Source organism: Alosa pseudoharengus, unplaced genomic scaffold (genome assembly GCF_046254945.1).
Source record: "Alosa pseudoharengus isolate Yale_2024_CS ecotype anadromous, Long Island Sound unplaced genomic scaffold, YU_APseudo_1.1 YU_APseudo_1.1_scf_1, whole genome shotgun sequence".
NCBI lineage: Eukaryota > Metazoa > Chordata > Actinopteri > Clupeiformes > Clupeidae > Alosa > Alosa pseudoharengus.
In genome coordinates, this window is record NW_027468564.1 from 9,051,846 (window position 1) to 9,066,541 (window position 14,696).

The 14,696-nt window shown below is 40.8% G+C and overlaps 1 protein-coding gene across 3 annotated transcripts; it reads left to right on the plus strand.

Moving 5' to 3' along the window:
• Positions 1-5,744: 5,744 nt before the first annotated feature.
• LOC143136838 (interferon-induced protein 44-like) lies at positions 5,745-14,679 on the plus strand. 3 transcript variants are annotated; one of them, XM_076297529.1, is made up of 9 exons: positions 5,745-5,874; positions 7,847-7,892; positions 8,448-8,627; positions 9,944-10,061; positions 10,148-10,334; positions 12,794-12,922; positions 13,033-13,204; positions 13,540-13,640; positions 13,750-14,679. In XM_076297529.1, the coding sequence occupies exons 2-9, from the start codon at positions 7,862-7,864 to the stop codon at positions 13,957-13,959; spliced, it is 1,128 nt and encodes a 375-aa protein (XP_076153644.1). In that variant the 5' UTR covers positions 5,745-5,874; positions 7,847-7,861; the 3' UTR covers positions 13,960-14,679. The 3 variants fall into 3 exon arrangements, with proteins under 3 accessions (XP_076153644.1, XP_076153636.1, XP_076153630.1); XM_076297521.1 differs by lacking the exon at positions 5,745-5,874 and adding an exon at positions 5,888-7,682; XM_076297515.1 differs by lacking the exon at positions 5,745-5,874 and having other exon boundaries at positions 7,692-7,892.
• Positions 14,680-14,696: the final 17 nt, after the last annotated feature.

Sequence of the window (14,696 nt, forward strand, 5' to 3'; positions counted from 1 at the left end):
CCATTGCCTATTCTACCATAGGCTTCCGGTCGGCGTGCTCCGTATGTAACTACCTAAACTTCCAAACTTATCTATCTTAAATCTCCTTTGGTACCATCTACTTTCTACGGATTTACTGGCTACTGATTATATCTCGTGAACAAACTGTTGCATAAACTATTGTTGCTCGAGGCTTTGGATTATCGTACTCTATAACCTTGATCGCCAAACTTTTCTGTCAAACGTTAACGTGAAACGTTAAGCCAGCATCAAGGGCTGCAAATAATACCGGGCCAAGGAAACGCTATCTGGAAGAACAAAGCATCCAATTCCTTCTAACGTCTCTCAAAACTAGTGACTCAATATAAAAGTGAGATTTTCTCAGATTACTTACCCGCTACCTGTGTTCGAGTTATCAAGGAACTGCACGATATCGCTGTTGCTAGCCAACTAGCAAACAAACGTTTAAAAGAAAGTTGACACCGACGAGCCCTCGCCGCGACACGATGCCTCCCCTCAGCTGTGCACCAGGCTGCGACTCATGCGTCCTTCTCAGCGAAAAGATAGTGGAACTTGAAGCCAGAATAGCGACCCTCCATCAGATTGAGAAGGATGAACAGTTCCTCGACACCATTCTCTCCGTAAGTAACGTTACCTCTCTTACACACACTAATGCCAGATGCCCTGATTTCACTCTGTCCTCCAATACTTTAACCATGCCATGCACTAACGCAATTTCTGTCCCTGTTGCCTCTCCCCGGCCTCTGCTGAGAACCAAGCCTGCTCTGCTGGCCAGCTCCACTCCACACCAGCCTGAGCCATGGCGTAGAAGCAAGCATCACAAGCACGGCAGACGGTCCGGACGGCACTCAGGCCCAGCCCAACCTATACGACTGGAAAACCGCTACGCCATTCTGACCGAGGATGAGGAGCCCCTCCTGCCCCGAGACAACCATCCTGGTCCCTCCTCAAAGTCGGCGCCCCCCCAACCCCCACCTCCCCGGACCTCATCAACCTCCACCCTGGTCATCGGCAGTTCCATGGTTAGAGACCTCTGCATTCCCCCATCATGTAGCGGTCCCTCCAAGGTCTACTGCTTCCCTGGTGCCAAGGTCCTTGACATCCAGCAGAAACTCCCAAGCATCCTGGCCTGCCACACCAAGGTCAACAACATCATCGTACACGTGGGCACAAACGACATCAGAGATAAGCAGTCAGTAGCACTGCAGGAAAACTACAAAACTCTCATCACCACCCTGATGGGCACAGAAAAACGCTTTGTCATCTCTGGGCCTCTCCCTACCTACAGAAAAGGTGCTGAGAGATGGTCCAGACTGTTCGATCTCCACACCTGGCTCAAACGCTACTGCGCTTCCCTAAGCATCCCCTATGTCAACAACTGGGGCTTGTTCTGGGAGAGGCCCAGTATGCTGAAGCGTGATGGTCTCCACCCAAACCAACATGGAGCCAGGCTACTCTCTGACAACATAGCATCCACACTGAGGCATTGACATTCTGTAGAAAATATTACAGATTCACGCCCCCCAGGTATTGATTCGAATGGCATTATACATGTGGATGGGTCTGAAAATGTTTTCTGCAGCGTAACATACAATACTACTACCATAGATCAAGCTGCTTCATGCAATAGCATGACTTATGCTTATAGTTCTATTCCAACGTTGATTTCTACCAAACGTATAGTAAAAAGAAAAGACAAATTTAAAACTAGAAACCTAACAAATATTCTTTCCATACCTCAGCATATTCCTCAAAAGCCAGAGGCATTTTCAGCTAACATGGGTTTACTGAATATAGGTGCACTTACTACCAAAACCTTTGCAATCAATGATTTTATTAGTGAAAAACAATTGGATTTTCTGTTTCTTGTTGAAACCTGGCTGACTTCAGACAGCGAAGCTGTTCTTGTTGAAACTTGTCCCCCAAATTATAATTTCTTCCACTCAATTAGACAAGGCAAACGAGGTGGTGGAATTGCCTCCATTCTCTCAAACAAATATAGTTGCACTAGAGTCAACTTTGGTGAATTCGCTTCCTTTGAGTACATTGCCCTCACTCTGAAGGCTGACCCAGCTGTACTTCTATTAACCTTATACCGCCCTCCTAAACTATGGGCTGGCTTTCTCGACCAGTTTTCTGAACTTATGTCGCTCATCATCACTAGCTATGATCAGATAATTGTAAATGGCGACTTTAATATTCATGTCAATAAGACAACTGATGCTAAAGCCAGTAAGTTCCTTAATGTGTTGGACAGTTTAGAGCTAAAGCAGCATGTTACAGGACCCACCCACAACCTTGGCAACACCCTCGATCTAGTCATTTCTAGAGGGATAGAAGTCACAGACTTATCAGTAAATGATATAAATATGTCTGATCATTATTGTGTATCTTTTAATATAGTATTACATACTCCAAAAATGCATTCCAAAATTGCAATCAAATCGCGACTCTTGGACATTAGAGCAGAACAGCAGTTCATAGCTCTTATAGACTCCATAGATTTAGATATTTTACATCATCCCATTGATCAAATGGTAGAGGCTCTCAATCATGAATTAGGCGCTATGCTTGATAGTGTGGCACCCGTAAAGACTAAAAAAAGGCCCTGTAGCAAACTGACACCTTGGATGAACGAAAATATCCATGATCTAAAAAGATCATGTAGAAAAGCTGAGAGAACATGGAGAAAAACTAAGTTACAGGTTCACCGTGCCATTCTAAAAGAAAAAATAGCAAATTATAATAGAGCTATTCGGAATGAGAGAAGGAACCACTTCTCTAAGGTAATTGCTGAAAACAGTGGAAACTCTAGGGTGTTGTTCTCTACCATTGATAGGCTATTGCATCAAACACCTTTTGATACACTCAGTCAGGCATCCTCTCTAAGGTGCGAAGAATTTGCAGACTTCTTCAAAAACAAAGTAATTTCTATAAGGGAGGCTATTGGTAACACAAGTAACATGTTTGATAGTACACCCAAAAATAGCCCCCCAAAATGAAGGTCCTTTAGCACTATTACTCAATCTGAGCTTGGTAAAATTATAACTCAAACCGGCTCCTCAACATGTGTTTTAGATCCAATCCCTACTAGATTCCTCAAAAAAGTATATGATAGCTTAGCTCCCTTTATTCTCAAGGTAATAAACACCTCATTAGAAACAGGTATATTTCCAACTGCTTTTAAAACCGCTGTTGTGAAACCTTTACTTAAAAAGTCAAATCTGGACCATACCAATCTGAGCAACTACAGGCCTATATCAAATCTACCGTTCCTGAGCAAAGTACTTGAAAAAGTTGTTTGTAATCAGTTAAATACCTTCCTCAACGAAAACAGTATCCTTGAAAAATTCCAATCAGGTTTTAGATCAAATCACAGCACAGAAACGGCTCTAGTAAAAATAGTCAATGATCTCAGACTGGCTACTGACTCAAACAAAGTCTCAATCCTTATTCTTCTGGATTTGAGTGCGGCATTTGACACCATTGATCATGGCATCCTAATTCACCGCCTTGCGAAGTGGGTGGGTCTCTCTGATAATGCTCTAAACTGGTTTCAAACCTACATTACTGGCAGAGATTTTTATATCAGTCTAGGAGATCATGTATCTGAAAAACATGACTTGCCTTTTGGTGTGGCCCAGGGGAGCTGCCTTGGTCCCCTGCTATTTTCCCTATATATGCTTCCATTGGGAAACGTCATAAGTCAGCATAATGTAAACTTCCATAGCTATGCAGATGATACCCAATTGTATATTTCTGTGGAGCCAACTAACCCAGATGGCCTTTGCTCCCTCACTACATGCCTAACCTCCATTAATCAGTGGATGAGCAAAAATTTTCTGAAACTAAATGATGACAAAACAGAGGTACTTTTGGTGGGACCAAAACTAAAGCGAGATATTGTTCTTAGTAATCTGGGGAACTTGGCACACCAGGTCAAACCAAAAGTAACAAGCCTCGGTGTCATCTTAGATGCAGAGTTAAGTTTTAAGCCCCATATCAGTAAAGTTACTCAAACAGCCTATTTCCACTTGAGAAATATTGCCAAAGTGCGGCCCTTTTTAACTCAACAAGATGCAGAAAAACTAATTCACGCCTTTATCACTAGCAGGTTAGACTACTGCAATGCACTCTTCACTGGTCTTCCCAAATCACATCTAAAGAAATTGGCACTCATACAGAACTCTGCGGCTAGACTTTTAACTAAGACTAAGAAGAGAGAACACATCACCCCTGTGTTGGCTGAACTGCACTGGCTCCCTATTTCCTATAGAATTGATTTTAAGGTTATGTTAATTACTTACAAAGCTCTGAATGGCATAGCACCTTCATATATCTCTGAGCTTTTAATATCTTATCAACCACAAAGGAAACTTAGATCATCCAATTCTAATCTTTTAATCATACCCAAAGTGCTCCACAAACAAAGTGGAGAAGCTGCTTTTATCCATTATGCCCCCAAACTATGGAACACCCTGCCTCTGTACATCAAGCAGGCGAGTTCAGTAAGTATTTTTAAAAAAGATCTGAAAACATACCTGTACAGGAAAGCTTTTAGTTAACTCATCTTATCCTGTAGACTACTTTTTCAGATTATTCTACATCTGCTGCTATTGGAGGGCGCAGCCAGCCAGAAGCAGATGGGCTCCCCCTATTAAGTCAGGTTCTGCTCAAGGTTTCTTCCTGGAATATGGGAGTTTTTCCTTGCCACAGTTGCCATATGGAGTGCTTGTGGGGGGTAAGAGGGTTAAGGCTGCCAGTCTTGTGACAGAAATGTGATTGATAATGACTGACTGACTATTATTTTGTTACATGCTTCAAATGTAAAGCACTTTGAGCTGCATTCTGTGTATGAAAGGTGCTATACAAATAAAGCTTATTATTATTATTATTATATTACAAACATATTTTTTGGATAGGCTTATTTACTATGAACAAACCATTTATAATTGTGTGAACAAATGCTTTACTGATGATAAATTTCTGTTCAGTATTCAACAGGGGGAAAACTGTGTGTGTTAAAATGTTACATCCATAAACAAAGTCACAAAACAATGCTGGCCCATTTCGTTCACACAAGTGCTTACCTAATGCTGCACCCTCACTAAACCACACACTGCTTCGTACCAACCACCACATCCTGTCTATGAAAATCAAACTGTGTTTGCAAGTTGCTGACAAGCATATACCCAGTACAGTAGGCAGTGATGTAAACAACCTCTTCTCAGAAAGGTAGGTCACACACAACAATAACAATAAGCTCTATGTGTGATCTAGGATTTTTTTTAATAGTTTTGCTGTCATGCATAGAAGAAATGAAGAATATGTATGTCAAAAAAAGTTATAAAAAGTTGATAATGCATCGAAAGACAACAATGTTATTATATTACCTAGCTTGTGTTTTTCTATATCCAAATCTAGATGCAGTTAATAACAATCTGATGACAAATTAAATGACAAAGATTCAATTTATTAAAGCAATAAAAGGGTTAATATCCATAAAAGGGTTAATATCCAAGGGGGTGAATACATTTTATAGGCACTGTATGAATGATGCCTGAAACCGATCTGAAAATATCAGAATGCAGGTTTTTCCTGTTTACACTACAAGATTAAGCTATACAGGATATGTCTTATGACAGCCGCGCAGCAAAGCGGCTTAGTCAGGAGGTTTAGTCAGATTTTTAAAAAAAAAAAAATCTTTTTTTTCTTTTTTGCATGGCCAAATTTCCGTCAAGGATTCCCGGGAGACTGAAAGACCGGGGTACACGAAACTTGGTGGACATGTAGCCCCAAATGGATGGCATGGAACCTCCTGTTTTTCGTTTTGATCTGTAGCCCCCCCGCTGGACTGAACCCACCGAAAGGAGGGTAGGGCAGGAAGACCACCTTTTTTTTGTATGTTTATCTTAAGGGGCCATGTCAACCCATTCCATAGCCACTCATTTCATGTATAGCGCCACCTAGTTAACTCATTGAATGCCAAGCTGTTTTCGGGAGCTTTGTCCTAGAGTGCCAGCAATCTAGACCATTGCTGATGATTTGTGTACAGCCACAGCATATTCTGTGTTATAGCTATGAACAAGTACAATAGCTCGATTAAAAGGTGAAACTTTAAGCTCTCAGTGCGTGCAAACCGTGTATTTCTACACGCCTCCGTTCCTGAGATATCCCAAGCTAAACAGTGGCTAGTTTTCATCAAAATCGCTGTTTTTTTCTAGAAATGGAGATAAACGTCTTTCATGAAATATGAAGTGTTGCCTGTTACTTACTCGTGTAACCATTCCGGGAAGTGATCAGTGAGACCTGGCGAGACTGCCACCTCGTGATAGACCCACGAAAATGGCCTGGTTTTGACCTGACGTGCATGCGTCACTGATTCGACCCAAAGCGGCAACCGAGTTATGATAAAATGTCCAGATAAAATGTCCAGATTGTCCGTTTTCATGAGTTTCACGATCGTCATATAGTTCATTTCTATTCATCACAGAGTTCCCAAAATCACATATAAGGTGTATTAGAGTGTCTAGTTTCGTAATTTAAAAAAAAAGCTACTCAACGCATGGGAAGGATGAGTTAAAAACAAAAAAGTAAAAATGAGGTGTTGTAATTGCAGGTATCTGTGACCTAACATGGTCAAAACTGCATGACCAGCCAAGTTTTGTGGAATTCCATTCATGGATGGCCATACAATAAATGAATTTATGTTACTGTACACCAACTGGCCTGTAGGTGGCTAGACACAGTTTTCTGTGAATATCTCGAGAACCATAGGGCCTAGGAGGACCCCCTTTTTTTGTATGTTGGTCTTAAGGGGCCATGTCAACCCATCCAATTACCACTTATTTCATGTATAGCGCCACCTAGTTAAAAATTAAAAAGCAAAAAAGTAGGTGTTGTAATCACAATATCTCTGGCTGACAAGGTCAAAACTGCACAAAATTGAAAGCGTATGATCATTATGACACCCTCCGAATGCATGCCAAGTTTCGTGGACTTTTGTTCATGGGGGGCCATACAATAAATTCATTTATGTGTACATTTAGTGACCGTACACCAACAGAGTTTTTTGTAAATATCTTGAGAACCGTAGGACCTAGGATGACCAATTTGTTGCGTCAGTTTGCCTCCAGGAGTCATGTTAACCCATTCCATATGCACACATGTGCATAAACAGATATTCACACACACACACACACACACATACATTCACAGTAATTATTAGGGTTGCAAAGGGGCGGAACATTTTTGGTAAATTTCTGGAAACTTACCGGAAACTTTCCATGGGAAGTTAAGCTGGGAAATTTTGGAAATATTCAAAATTGGAAACTTTCATGGAATTAAAGGAAATTATGGTAATTAACTCATTGAATGCCAAGCTGTTTTCGGAAGCTTTGTCCTAGAGTGCCAGCAATCTAGACCATTGTTGATTTTTGTACAGCCACAGCATATTCTGTGTTATAGCTATGAACACATACAATGGCTCGTTTGAAAGGTGACACTTTAAGCTCTCGGTGGGTGCAAACCGTGTATTTCTACACGCCTCTGTTCCTGAGAAATCCCAAGCTAAACAGTGGCTAGTTTTCATCAAAATCGCTGTTTTTTTCTAGAATTGGAGAAATAACGTCTTTCATGAAATGAAATGATCGTAGTTGTCATCATTTCATACAGTATATGAGGTAGGGTGAATTGGAGTACTATTTTCAGCACAATTTCCAAACAAAAATCCAAACCCAATCATTGTATTTGAGATGAGCTCGTAATTTCGTATATTCATCATTTCCGTGTCATGTATGTTGAATCATGTAAACCCCACCATGTTCTCTTTACATGTATCATACAGCACAAACAAATAGAGATGCAGAATCAATCATCTGATCCAGATTCACGTAAGTACACACACACACACATGCACACACACACACACACACATAGGGGCACCATTTGGGTGGGTTCTATGGGTTCTGAGGGTTCAGCATTCACAGGGGGCTCTCAGAGGACGGCGCTAATGGAGCATTCCTGGGATTTTTCTTGTAAGATCATTGAGTTAGCCAACAGCTAGAGTTGCTATAGACCGGTTTCAGGGGAACTCAGATTCTGATGCTTTGATCTCACATAATTATTTTTGTTGAAGGTGCTATGTAAGCGATGTAACACGGTTTCTAAGGTAACATTTTTGTCACATACAGCTAACATCACCTCACCATCCGCTAGCTGCCTGTGCCCTGAACCTTGCCCATAAAAACATAACAAACTGTTCCAGCATATTACTGATGAGATGTGCGTTTGGGAGAATTTCAATTTCACGGGAGGGAGGGAGAGGGAGTAGCGAGCTAGCTCTCTGTTTTGTTTGAACGTCAACAGAAGTGATGTTACCCTGCATAGTGTAGCCTACTATGTTGGTTATGACATATTCTGAATTATGTATCTCATGGATGCTTCAGAGTCAGAGCCCTCTTCAAGCCACAAGGTAACCGCTGAGGAGAGTGATATTCTAATAGAAAAAGAGGACGAGGAAGAGGAAGATGCAAAGAACCAGGAAGCAAGTGAGGCAGACATGAGGGATGTTGCAGAAAGCAAACCACTGGATTCTGACCCAGATGATCTGCCGTCAGCTGTCCCAGGTTAGTTCATAGCCACAATGTACTGCATTCCTAGTGTTCCTTTTTCACATGACTTAAAAAGGCCTTCTCAAAACTCTCTGAATACTGGGTAAAATGTGTGTGATGTTAAGTGGCGCCACATATATGATCAATGTCCAAGGGTCCATAGTTATGTGAATTGGAGAAACCATTGAATTAATCTGCAGTGCTCTGTTATGGGTGCAACTGGCATCGATTATCAGCTGCAAAGAAAAATGCAATCTGAAATTTATTGAACCAAAGCTCTCTTACAGAGACTCCTCACTGTCACTCTCCACCTGGCATCAAGACATTTACCTTTTAGAGGTAAAACCAAAGAGTTAAGTCATTTCCCTGCAGCTTTTGGCACTTTATAATCCACATTTGAAATACTATTGTATTTCAGACATCAAAAATATATTCATTGAATTATGTGGGATAAGAGTCCTAAAAACAATCCTTAGGGAAAGGGAAGATGGCATCTATTATGGCATTGTTTGTGATGGCACAACAGATATTTCCCACACTGAGCCAAATATGATATGTTGTATCATAATGCTTAAGATATGATATGATATATGTTGATGATATGCTAACGAATGGGAAATAATTGAAAAATTCATTCTAATGAAATATTTCTACAGAAAACCAGGGAGTGAAATAGCAAGGATGATAGATGGTGTGCTTGTATTGACATTAGTGATTGAAAGGGACAATGAATAAAGTAAACCAAGATGTGCAATTACACTACTAAGAGAAAAGTAAGTAGGAATGAGCGCCTAAAACAAATGCCACATATGAATATGCCCTAAAGGAATTACAACATCTTCCAACTTAGATGGTGTGGAGAGGTTAGGTGTGAGATTCACATAACGACTACAGTGGTCTTAGTCTAAAACAATGGACAGATATTTTAGATTGTAAAAGCAAACATGGACTGCTGCCCATATTACAAGGATCAATTCAAGACCAATAATTAATCGTATTCATGTCAAGCATTTACAGATATTTGGAAGTAAGAACCAGTTTATCTTTATGAGTGAGAAAACACTGTATGTTAATTAGTTAAATCTTGGCCAGATCCTCAGGAGGTGTATGTTTTGTATGAGATGCACTAAAAAATGTAGATTTCGGCTATACAGTTTACACAGAGACCGCTCGTCTGTCTGGATAACACACAGCAACAACACATGGATAAAAGTCGTAAAAAACACACAGTAAAACCACAACATGCATACTGTATACTGTGCACGTGCGCGCACGCACAGCACTTCCCACAACCATGAATCTGATGTCTGGCACCATGGCCCTGTCTTCAGCCCAACCAGGAACTCCAGTTCTGGCAATCAAGGAGGTGGTGGGACCTGGACCAGGCAGACAAACTATGACCAAAACACTCACACTGATGGAAAAGCCTTGGCGAGACATTCACTGGGGGTAAGATGAGTACTTCCTCTATATCTTTTAATTACAAACTGAGTGTTCCATCTTGACTTGCTAACCACTCAAATGATTTGTGACAGTCAAGACAGACTGATGACAAAAAGAATGGAAAAGAAAATGATAGAGAAGAACCCAGATGTTGAGCATCTCCGTATCCTGGTTCATGGACCAGTGGGAGCAGGGAAGTCCAGCTTCATCAACTCCATAAACAGCATCTTCCAGAGGAGGATGACACAAGCACTGAAAACTGATCACAGTTTTCCAGAGGCAGGAGAGGTTCCATGTTAATACCCTTTTGACAAATCAATTATTTTCTGAACTCAGTATACTTGAGGCAAATAACACAATTTTTACTGTTATGTAAGCCACCAGCAAAGCAGACATTGTTTCAGTTATATCCACCTGGTTCTTATCTCGGTTGACCTACTCATCAAGGGGAATTATTTTATCCAACAAATTCAGTATTCAATATTGTGAGGATAATTTTTAACGAGTACAAGTGGGAAAGCACTTAACTCATTGAATGCCAAGCTGTTTTCGGGAGCTTTGTCCTAGAGTGCCAGCAATCTAGACCATTGTTGATGATTTTTGTACAGTCACAGTATATTCTGTGTTATAGCTATGAACACGTACAATAGCGCGATTAAAAGGTCAGACTTTAAGCTCTCAGTGGGTGCAAACCGTGTATTTCTACACGCCTCTGTTCCTGAGAAATCCCAAGCTAAACAGTGGCTAGTTTTCATCAAAATCGCTGTTTTTTTCTATAAATGGAGATATAACGTCTTTCATGAAATATGAAGTGTTGCCTGTTACTTACTCGTCTAAACATTCCGGGAAGTGATCAGTGAGACCTGGCGAGACTGCCACCTCGTGATAGACCCACGAAAATGGCCTGGTTTTGACCTGACGTGCATGCGTCACTGATTCAACCCAAAGCGGCAACCGAGTTATGATAAAATGTCCAGATAAAATGTCCAGATTGTGCGTTTTCATGAGTTTCACGATCGTCATATATTTCATTTCTATTCATCACAGAGTTCCCAAAATCACATATAAGGTGTATTAGAGTGTCTAGTTTCGTAATTTAAAAAAAAAGCTAAAAACGTAATATTACGTTTTTGGCACTCAACGCATGGGAAGGAAAAACGTAATATTACGTTTTTGGCACTCAGTGAGTTAATGGTTTGTTATCTTACCACTGCCTTGTCTACAAGCTCTTCGTAAACGTAAATCAGGTTTCTGGGCCAAGTATACTTGCGTATACAAGGAATTTGAGCACACACTTAGAGCACACAGTGAACACCAGGGCTCCAAACCGGTTCAAGGAACGAAGACGAAAACCAAACGAACTGAATTTTACGGAATTTTACGAGGAGCGGAAACGGAAACGAAAACAAAATGGTCTTCAACTGTTCCGGAACAGAAACGTTATTCTGAAATCCACAAAACCGGTTAATAAAGTTTTTTTTCGTTCTCTATATATTTTATAAAATTTCACAAAAGCATATCCTATGTCAGGGAGACTATTTCCGGTTGTGCGAAAAACAAGCCTGCGTCTACACTGTTAATGTGAGCTAACAAGATACCAAAGTGTTCTACTCGTTTGATTGTAGGCGAACAGCCTAATAATTTGATTTCTGCAGTTTGAAAAAAAAAAAAAAAAAACGAATAAATGGACCTTTGGTCCAAATGTGTATATTTTGTCTTGCTGTTGTAATGTAACCTATCCGTCTGCCACTTCGGATCTTAGGCCAGCTCGTTAGGCCAGCTCGTAGTGTAGGCTACTGAAACTGATTTGGAAATTGTTTGTAGCCTATGCGTAATAGCCTATTTTGCCTGTCCACGCCTTGTCGTTTTAAAGTCGGGATTTGAAATGTTTGCGCAATTATAGCCTATTCTATGTAGAAGAGTTAAACGGGAAATTTGAGATAGGCCTTGTCAGCAACAGACAGGTTCGTTTATAAACAGGGTTGGAATTATAGCGCAAGCCTTTGAAGATCTCCATATGGATTTATAGGCATAGGTTAGGCCTACAGTAAGTCTGTAGGCTATGGGATGGATAGCCCATCTTAATGTTGTTGGATGCCGCCTGTGATTTATTATTTTTGGGCATAGCTACGGTATAGGCTAAATCAAGGGGAAATAATGAGTACGTCTATTCTAAGGTAAAGTCCACAAAAATAGACTTGATAGGCCCGCCAAACACTGCCGGAACTTTAAGAGCGAACAATATTTTGCGTTCCGGACCGGTTCAGGACCGATATGTTGGTGGCGGAACGCATGCAAGAACGAAAACGTTAAACATAGGCCTACCTGAACCGTTCGGAACGGAACGTTTGAAAAATAATTTCATTTTCAAGCCCTGGTGAACACACAGTGAGGTGAAGCACACACTAACCTAGAGCAGTGAGCTGCCTTGCTACAGCAGCACTCAGGGAGCAGTGAGGGGTTAGGCACCTTGCACTTTAACCGGCAACCCTCCGGTTACAAGCCCGAAGCCCTAACCAGTAGGCCACGACTGCCTCACCTTTGCACTCACTCTACTGTAGAAAATGGGCTGAGCATAAAAAAGCTAGATGACCTTACTCTTGTATCCATGCCATTCCTTTCTCAGGAACTATTGCATCACAACGTCTCACAAGTCATCACAAGTTTGAGGTTGGAAAATTGCATTAACCCTGAGGTCAGTGGTGTGTGTCATTGACATCATTCATCTGTTATTTCAGTTCAAAATCCACAAGATCAGAGATGATACAACTACTAAATGCCTCTTGTTGGAAAAACGAGATTCAGAAGAGGTGCATCCTGAAGACATCATCAAAGTGTTAAGAGGTCAAATAAAATTTGGTTACAAGGTAAAAATACACACACAGAGACACACACACAATCACAGTATGTTGCCATTTTTCTTTTACTACTACCTGAATCTGGTCATGATACTTTAGAGCTGCTCTTCTCTCTGTAGTTTAACCCTACAAGTTCCTGTTCAGACACAGACCCAAACTTTGTCAGCAACCCCACTCTGAGTAATACGATTCACTGCCTTGTAAGTGTCGTTCCAGCAGACAGGGTCACTCTGATGGAAGATGATGACTTTGAGAAGATGAAGCTAATCAGACAACAGGCTAGTGAGATGGGTAGGAGATGATTAACAATTTTCACAAATTACTTAAATTCAAAGTCATATACAGTCAGTAATACATAAATAAGTAATAAATAATACATTTTAACATTCCTTGGACCAAGGACTATGGACCCAGGAAGTTTCCCATCCAAGCACTAACCAAGCTTGAGGCTTTCAGCAGATGGTACATGTGTTGGCATGTGTCCCATTCACACAGTTGGCCTTTCTTTTCTGGCTTTGGCTGCATTAATTGTGATGATTTTGGGGTTTTGTCAAACCAGCTAAAATATTTCTTGTATGCTGAACTTCCTTTGCAGACAAAATGTAATAAATTAATTAATCCTGCAGGAATCCCTCAGCTTATAATACTAACAAAAGTGGATCTGGCGTGTCCAGAGGTCCAGAAGAACATCAAAAAGATCTACAGGAGCAAGAAGATCAAGGAGAAGGTACACTTTCACCGCAGAATATGTGGTATATATATATATATATATATATATATAGGATTCTGTGAACATATTGGCTATTTTCTTCTTCTCTTTGCAAACATCTCCTCAGATGCAGGAGTGCAGTAACAGACTGGGAGGTCACATGACAGACATCTTCCCAGTGAGAAACTACCATGAGGAGATTGATATGAACCCAGATGTGAACATGCTACTACTGTCTGCACTGAAACCCATCCTGAATCACGCCAACGATTATGTTGAAGACAACAAACCTGGCTGGAGCGTATTCTCTTTTTTATCTTGGTTCTTTGGACAATGACCCTTGTAATGGTTGGACTCCAGTAATTAGTGGATGAGCAGCATTTTTTAAAGTGGAATGACAATAAAACAGAGGTACTTTTGGTTGGACCAAAATCAAAGCAAGACACTGTAATAATCTTGTGAACCTGGCACACCAGGTCAAATCAAAAGTAACAAGCCTAGGTGCAGTAACAGATCAACGATCAACATCCCCCCCACCCAGCAAAAAAAAAAAAAACACCAATTACCACAACTACCACAGCTACCACCATCACACAAAATAATCCAATAAAATAAGCCAGAATAATCACTACTGCTACACGAAAAGAAACACCTGACAGTGAAATTGCCTGCTTGACTTGACACCAACAAATAGAAATCAACAGCCTACACACAATATACAGTATACCACACAATTGCTAACATATATTATATTAAAGGCACTCTAAGCAATGTTGGGTAACGTCCTATTCAGCCAACAACTTAACCTGTCTGCTTAATGTCTTAGTCCGCCAACAACAACCTGTCTGCTTAACCTATGTTGCTTAACCTGTGTGTTCCTCTTTCTTAGAAACTCAAGGTGTTTTTTTATTTAAGAAACAGGAACCAAAGTCATGCTAATGAAGTGTTGCCCCAGTAAAACCTCACAGGAGAACTCTCTCTCTACCAATCACATTGTCTACCAATTTACTAGCCACCCTGCTTATGCCCTGTTCAATTTAGCCACCCTGCTTATGCCCTGTTCTCTCTCCACCC